Here is an 8,274-nt window from a genome sequence, read left to right as displayed (position 1 = left end):
GGGTAAATTCTCCAGTTTGAGGTTTTATGGTTTGTGAAAATACATCATGAGTACAACTTACCGCATATAGAAGAGGATGTAGGCCTGGTCTTGAAGCACTTCTGACTTGGCGACTGGCTCCACGTCAGCATCGTCCATTCTGAACCAGCTGCCATTGCTGACCTGAAGGAAAAAATACATGTACACTTAATTACGATCATTACCCAATTGCACCTGACTCATTTAAAAGCCAGCCATAGTGACAGATCATGAAAGTGGAATATTATATGGAAGTTAACACGTGTACTCATATGCTTCGTGTGTGTGTGTGTATGTATTATCATAGAGGGAAACAGTAGCGTAGCGGTTAGCACATTGCACTACGAACCCGGCAACCAGAGGTCAATTCCCGCTTACGACGTAACACCAGTGACGATTATCTCAACTGGTCGTGGGCCTCGTTCCCTCGGTCCACTCAGCCTCAAATGAACACATGGTGCAATATGTAAAAAATACCACTCAGGGGACAAAGGCGGCCGGGTGTAGTGCTGGCCACCCACCCCCGCGTGTGTCATTCTGGCTTTGACAGGTGCTCATGAACAGCACTTGCCCCAACAGTCGGGTAAGGCTATATGGGGGATATTTGTTTTTTTGTTTATCATGCAGAACATCACCTTGTTGTACGAGTAGTAGTGGCCGCTATTGGTGGTGGTCCCGTGGTGCACAATCACCGAGTAGAGTGAATAAAGTTGCGACTCTTGCACAACCTGACTAGACATGAACGGCCGTATGTCGAGTTTTTCAGGGAAGAGGAACTCCTACAAGGGATGAGGGAGGAGACAGTGATGGGCCAAGCATTAAAAGAGAGGAAAATAGGGAGCTGGCTAAGCAGGGGCAGAAGAAGGGAGCAAATTAACGTATTGGCGGTACACTGGTGCACCGTATATATAAAAAACTAAAATCACATTTTTCACGATGATATATTTTCCAGCGATTCCCAACCCATTTCAGGAAATTTTGTGGGGCTGCGTCAAAATAATTTATCGTGATCTCAAAGCAGTCGGAAGATGAGTGTCGGTTCACATTTTGATGTTCTACTGTTTTATGAGGACCGGTGTGTCATGCTGCACCGGTGTACCGCCAATACGTCCAAATGACAAAAAACGTTGAATACAAAATATATCTGAATATCAGTTTGCATTCTGTGCAGGAAGTAAAATTCACCCTGTCGATTTTGTGCCCAAACTCATCGTATCGCTTAATGGTGACGATAAGCACATTGGGCACCACGTGCAGGCTCACTCTCTTTGTTGATTTCCCCACGCGTGAGCACCTGTTCGCCAGACAATAGCAACGTTAGTTTACGGACGAGGTGCGTGTTTGATCACACACTGTATAAATGGGGATATACACGAACGTTTAAAGGTGCACGATGGAAGATTGCATACTCACATTCCACATCTGTATTCTGAAAGATTCTCGGTCTTTGTGAATTCATACAAAGCCTTCACCAGATCCAGGGATTTCTGTCAAAAGCCAAGAAAGCACAATCATGGAAAATTATTACTTTGAATAGAAATTCAGAAAATAATGAGCTAAGTGGCTCTCTGCAGTCAACTGGTTGTGGTACATAAATATAATGAATGACAAAAAAATCGACATCAGGCTGCAGCCTTCCCAATTCTTACGTTGATATTAAGAGAGATGTCAAGGCAAGAGTCCAACGTGTCTGAGATGCTGAAGCACTGCGTGCACTCAACTGTGAAAACACATAATATGAAAACATACAATATTACTGCTGCACATTGCATAATCATCAAAAGTATTCACACGTTAACTGCCTAATATCATGAAAATGTTCAAATACCACCAACCCAGATGCGACTATAATTGTTATTTAAAAACATATTTGGTGAAAGCAGCAATGGCTACTAAATACATTTATTGTTGATACTGTGTTGGCAGTGGTGCCCTAACATAAATCACAGGTACTCAACACATTCGTCAATAGCACTGCCTTACAAGGAAAAATATGCAATTGGTGACATTTTAAGGAGAAGCCAGAAACATAGGGTGGGCTACGAGTTGGATACTGCACTGTACACCACGTGGCCTGATGAGAAATTACATTTGGCGTACAGAAACCTTTGATAAACTCTTGCGTAATAAGCATGTGAAATCTATTTCCGTATTCGGCATCTTTTCTCACTTGTGTAGTCAATGATGATCGGGATGGTCTGCTAAAATTGTCACATGAATGATGACATAAACTAATTTGTATTCAATGTTAAAGTTTAAAATGTTGCTGGCAGATTGCATGTTGGGTAGCCTCGTCGCAGCGTGGTCAAAGAAATAAGCATTAGCACAATCCAGTTAATGATGTTCGTATATTGTATTATATTTTTATTATTTTATAGTTTCCCTTCTACGTGGTGACTTCACCGAAAGAACCAAGAATATGAATCCCTGCAGTCACGAAAGCTTTAAATCAAAAGATGTTCGTATAGTTGATGTAACCCCTTTTAACCTAGAGAACTCCACAGGAATGGGAGTAGAGTGAATGATATAACTTGTAAACAATGAAAGAGAAACGGGAAAGGGAATGCATATTTTGTGCATGTGTGCTTATGTCCTTGTGTACGTGTTTTTTTTTATATCTACAGAGAATATAAGGTTGCATGCGAGAGCTTGCATAGCCCAGTATGGATTGTGAAATTGGGTGAAATCACTACTTAAAGGGTGAATGTTTCCAGAAGGAGCACAGGTACCTACCTCTCGATTTCAGGTACCCCCTGAAGATCTGGTGGATCAATGTTGGGGTCTCCATGTCAATATTCAGCCTGGAAAAACACGCAATGAAACACACAGACAGCTACTCCAGAGGCAATGTCTTTACGAGATGAACACTCGGGAGAGTTACATGTTTTTCCCTACTAGTATTAACTCGCTGAAGTGGCAATGTCTTAACTACCTCGCCAGCTATACAGGTCATGGGTTTGATCCCAATGCTGACGCCTGTAAATTTGCAGTTTGCATTCTCTCCCTGTGGTTGCGTGTATTTTTTTTTATACGAGCCCACCGATTTTTCCCTCCATATTTAGAAACATGCATTTAGTGTATTTGTTAAATAATAATTAAAATAAAGTGAATACAAATATGAATAATAAAATATACAATTAAAAAAACAAAAAACCACTAATGTAGACTGGTTCTTAATCGGAGTGAGCGTACTGGCAGTCTATAATGTAGACTGTAGCCTGGTTTTTAAGCTTGGTGAGCGTATTGGCAGTCAATAATGTAGACTGTAGCCTGGTTATCCTGAGAACATATTTTTTTCTGAACAATCCAGGCATCCATGTGCTGGTATTGTGCAACTATTTATGGAGTTTGCTGGGGCATGCAGTACTTACTGGCTTTGGTTGAAGAGGCAGGATTGGTGCAGCGTATCTATCACGTAACTCAGAAAGACATGCGCATCTTCCTGCCTGCCAAAACACAGGTCCTCGCCGATGTCTGTGTGGAAATGGACAGAGGTCACAGATGATGTGGTCACACAGTTGCTGGCACAGTATATAGCTTATGAAGTCCCTCATCAACTAAATTGGAAGATTTGTGGGTTAATCACAGAACTGGGTATGGCTGGCAGTGTTTAGAACGAGCATCAAGAGAGTAATGCAGGACCGGAAGAACATCCGATGCATTGGAGTTGTAAAATCAGTGCTGACCAAAACGAGTAATTTTCTGTTCGATATTGTATACAAAAACTGATTCAAACTGCCCTTTCAGGAGATCTTGAGATGACCGATGTTTCAACGTCAAAGACACTTGGGAATTGTGCTGGAACTTACTTTTGAAATTGAGAACTATGTCGATGGGATCGATGGCCATGCCCCGATTCATGAAGGTGTTGAAGACGTGTTTCTCCAACAGACACATCATGCAAAACTCAGTCTGTTTGCCTGTGAAGAGGGGCAGGGGTGACACACAGTGAAAATACAAACCAATCGCACAAATTGCCCAGCCGCGCACAGCCAGGTAATCTACACAACACTCGATTGTAGCTCGTCTCAAATGCAAAATATCTTGGGAGAACTCACAGGTCCATGAGTGATCGCTGTAAAGCAAAAAGTTTGCCAGCGGCGCCGTGTACGTGAGGCCCTGCAGGCTGGCATTCACGAAACACGTATTCCCGAGGTTGTTGAGCCCAGCACCCTCATGTAGATCCTCCTGCCACTTGAGAACTAAGTTGTCTGTCGCAGGTGTTGTGAATTCTAAAGATGGAATGCTGTCCTCATCTGCACACATGACATGATGGAAACACATCATTAACGTTCACAGCACTTTTATTATAACTCACAGCACTACTGAAGGGAATGGTTTACAAATTGGGTGTCTTAGCCTGTACCCGTGCTGGCATTTTTTGTGGTGCTGTTAGGTAGACACAATCCTCTTCACCAGCTGGCGAGATGCAAATGTATTAAATGTTTTTGAAGTGTTCAGCACTAGTAATCAGAATTGCCTGAAGAGCATCTTCAGCCTGTAAGTTTTACATCGACAGCAATGGCTAGACAACCACAGCAGCGTGACGAGATATCAAAGTGTACGTATGTGTGCACGTTGAACTTCTTTCACACCGTGCGTCGCCATCCATACTAATCGGAGGGACAGGGTCACGCCAGCAAACACTTACCTCCCGCATTAGGTTTGTGCAGCCCAGTCGTGCTGGACTCGGTCACGAAAGACACGGCGGATGGAACGGTGCTGTGTTGGATCTCCAGCCCCTTGTCATCTGCTGCTGACACCGCCGGGGGTGATGTGGATGCCTCATCCTTGACGACGATGCTGGAGATGGTGTCCGCTTCTGCCTGTTGAATACTCTTGGCCTCCTGCTACGGCAGCAGTAAAAGCAGCCTTAAGTCACAGACACGCATCGCCACTACACTGCAGTATTGCTCAAACTGCTAAGTGCGGATTCTTATTTCGAACAACATGGCAAGCCAATCTAATAATGGAGACTCTGCTTTTAGATACCAGGATCTATCTTTGTTTCCAAAGAAGTTGGACAAAAACATACTCTGTCTAAATTCTCCTTAGTGATATTCTGAAGACGTTACGTTAAAAAGATGCATGTGATATCACTTGAGCGCAAATACAGACCCATATGGACACACATTCCCATACGGGTATACATCCCTTCATACGCCCTCCCCATTCTTGCAGTGCGTGAAATTGGAAATCATGCATATTTTAAATACTCAAATGGCTTAATGTGCTATTCATGCAACGGTTAGCAATCTGGTGTTATCGTACGGAATTTGGTGCCACAATTTCCTGGCATGTCAGTAGAAATACATCCTTCCCACCTTTATTCACCCAGCAGTATAAATAGGGACACCACAGGTAGTCGATGGACAAGCCATGTGTGTTGTGGGGTCAGGTGTGGGTGCTCCCACATTTTCCAAGATGTTTGGTGGGTGTAGAAGGTGAGTTTCCTCTCGTGCAAACCCAACCGCGAGCAATCGTATGATCAAACAATTTCAAGGCTGCACCTTTACGTGTGGACTGGTCTTCTTTGCAAGTTTTGCAACGTAAACTTTAATTTTTTACCTTAATTTTATCAATACTGATCTATACTACAGGTTTTCTTCTTGTTAGATCGTGTAAATATATAAATGTTTCGTTAAACCGGCCACAATCCGACACAGCCAATTTGTAAGGTTTACCACTTAAACAGATCGTGCCAATTCGTTACGAGTACAGCACACCGGTGTGTTGGAGAGCCAAGCCACAACATTTACAATCCGAGTACGACGTTTCGCCGGTAATCTAACCCAAAAGAAAAAAAAGAAAGGACAAAACGGTATTATGGATGATTTTGGTCACGAAAGCATACGTGATAATTGAATTTTGCCTAATCACCTACTGTGATTTATCCTCCCTCTTTGCTGCTCCTACAGCCTCCCTTACCTTAGTCAGATGATCTGCATTGCTTTCTTCAGATGATGATGTCTCCTCACCGTCCTTCCCCGCACCTCCGAGCAACACGTTTGCCTAGGTACGGTGCAAAAGAAGTTCAACATGCATCACGACTTTAAACTGGTGTTGCAGCTTTCAAAAGACTCGAAAGGGGGCTGCCGTTTTTTTCCTCACTTTCTGACTCAAACTGTTGTTGAAGCTTTCAACAACGTGAGCCTGAAATTTTGATTTAAAGCTATCGTGACTGCAGTAACGATAAACTGCCAAATCGTTGCGCGTGGCGCCAACGGGGTTTTAAAGAAATAAATAAATGGATAAAATTCACCGTTTTTAAATAAATTCGTGCAAACCAACACACCTGAAGACGACCGTTTGTGTTATGGTCGAAACGTGATAATTTTTATTGCTTTATATATTTTATTATTTTGTTGTTTCCCTTCAACGTGACTTTACCGAAAGAACTAAGACCGTGAGCCTGCTTTATGTCGGCTTTAGCGTCATACTCTGTGGGAAGATTATCACTTGGCTCAGCGTAGTTTTTAGGTAGTTAGTACGACTTTTAAATTAATGTAGTGCTTCAGGCGTACCCTGTCCATATATATAGGTAAACCAAATGAACCTCTGAATTGATATTTTTCGTTCTCCAAATAACAAAGAAATTGTTATTGAATGTTTCTAGTTATTAGCAGACTGTTAGATGTACCCAGTCACCCGCTGTGATTTATCCTCCCTCTTTGTTGCTCCTACAGCCTCCCTTACCTTAGTCAGATGATCTGCATTGCTTTCATCAGATGATGATGTCTCCTCACCGTCCTTCCCCGCATCTCCGATCAGCACGTTTGCCTAGGTACGGTGCGAAAGATGTTCAACATGCATCACGACTTTAAACTGGTGTTGCAGCTTTCAAAAGACTCGAAAGAGGACTGCATCTTTTTAAATCTGATTCAACGAATCTGACTTCTGTCCATCAGATGATGATGATGTCTCCTCACTTTCAGTCTCAAACTGTTGTTGAGGCTTTCAACAACGTGAGCCTGCTTTATGTCGGCTTTAGCGTCACACTCTGTTGTAGTGCTTCAGGCGTACCCTGTCCATATATAGGTAAACCAAATGAACCTCTTAACTGCAATGTTTCGTTCTCCAAATAAAAACGAATTATTGAATGTTTCTAGTTATTAACACAGACTCTGTTAGATGTGCCCAGTCACCCGCTGTGAGTCATCTCCCTCTCTGCAGCAGATCTTACTGCCCTTACCTTAGTCAGATCATTTTCCTTGTGTCCAACGATTGATGCCTCCTGACTCGTTGACGTTAAACTGGTGTTGCAGCTCTGAAAAACGCTCTCACTGGAACGGCTGCTCACCAGACTCGAAAGAGGGCTGCCCTTGCGAACCGTAGCAGGACTGCCCAGCGAGGTCCCAGCATAGGTGTCCTCATCATCAGAACTGCTTCGGCAACAGCAGCATAGCTTTTTGAAAAACTTTCTGAATAATTTCTTTACACCTTTCTTCATGGTGGCCATGCCACCAATGTGCCAGAGCACCGAAACTTTCCAAAAAATTTTATCACGAGAACGCCAGAGGGCAAGTGAAGACACCTCTGCTTCCCAAGAAATCCGAAGAGCCTGTAGGATGTGACGTCACACGCCGGACTGCAGTGACGTTACAATACGACACCTTATGAGGAGTGTCACTTGACGTCACGCGCCGGACTGCAGTGACGTTTCAATAAGACACCTTATGACAAGTGTCACATGACGTCACAGACTCCCGACTACACCGACGCCACACAACTGCATTTTTAATCTTAGTTCTTTCGGTAAAGTCACGTAGAAGGGAAACAATAAAATAATAAAAACATAAAACAATAAAATTCTCACGACGTTTCCACTGCAACACAAGCAATCATCATCAGGTGTGAAAACCACAACAAGAAAATTTGATGATGATTGCTTGTGTTGCAGTCGAAACGTCGTGAGAATTTTATTGTTTTATATATATTTATTATTTTATTAATTTATTGTTTCCCTTCTACGTGACTTTACCGAAAGAACCAAGAATATGAATCCCTGCAGCCACGAAAGCTTTAAATCAAAATTTAACTGCATTTTCTTGTTGTGCTTTTCACACCTAATGTTGATTACTTGTGTTGCAGTCGAAACGTCGTGAGAATTTTATTGCTATATATTTTTATTATTTTATTGTTTCCCTTCTACGTGACTTTACCGAAAGAACCAAGAATATGAATCCCTGCATAGTCACGAAAGCTTTAAATCAAAATTTAACTGCATTTGTTGCTCAAATAGCTTTCCTTGGTGCT

General features: G+C 42.5%; 1 protein-coding gene across 1 annotated transcript; it reads right to left on the bottom strand.

Annotated features, from left to right (window-relative positions):
- Positions 1-4,050: 4,050 nt before the first annotated feature.
- LOC142929729 (uncharacterized) lies at positions 4,051-7,547 on the bottom strand. Its single transcript, XM_076071485.1, has 4 exons — positions 7,211-7,547; positions 6,715-6,798; positions 5,947-6,030; positions 4,051-4,868 (listed from the first exon to the last, which is right to left on the bottom strand). Exons 1-4 carry the CDS (start codon positions 7,475-7,477, stop codon positions 4,650-4,652), a joined length of 654 nt encoding a protein of 217 aa, XP_075927600.1. The 5' UTR covers positions 7,478-7,547; the 3' UTR covers positions 4,051-4,649.
- Between the last annotated feature and the right edge of the window lie 727 nt (positions 7,548-8,274).

This window comes from Petromyzon marinus, chromosome 33 (genome assembly GCF_048934315.1).
Source record: "Petromyzon marinus isolate PM22_M1 ecotype Great Lakes invasive population chromosome 33, UKy_Petmar_22M1.pri1.0, whole genome shotgun sequence".
Taxonomy (NCBI): domain Eukaryota; kingdom Metazoa; phylum Chordata; class Hyperoartia; order Petromyzontiformes; family Petromyzontidae; genus Petromyzon; species Petromyzon marinus.
Note: the sequence above shows the minus strand (reverse complement) of the source record. Positions and strands in the feature narration are given on the sequence as shown.

Bases quoted from the DNA above. Each gene is read 5' to 3' on its own strand.
- LOC142929729 (XM_076071485.1), bottom strand. From the start codon at position 7,477: ATGGCCACCATGAAGAAAGGTGTAAAGAAATTATTCAGAAAGTTTTTC. The intron at 6,799-7,210 runs GTAAGGGCAGTA...CACCGTACCTAG, and splicing joins AGGAAAATGATCTGACTAAG to GCAAACGTGCTGATCGGAGA. The intron at 6,031-6,714 runs GTAAGGGAGGCT...CACCGTACCTAG, and splicing joins ATGCAGATCATCTGACTAAG to GCAAACGTGTTGCTCGGAGG.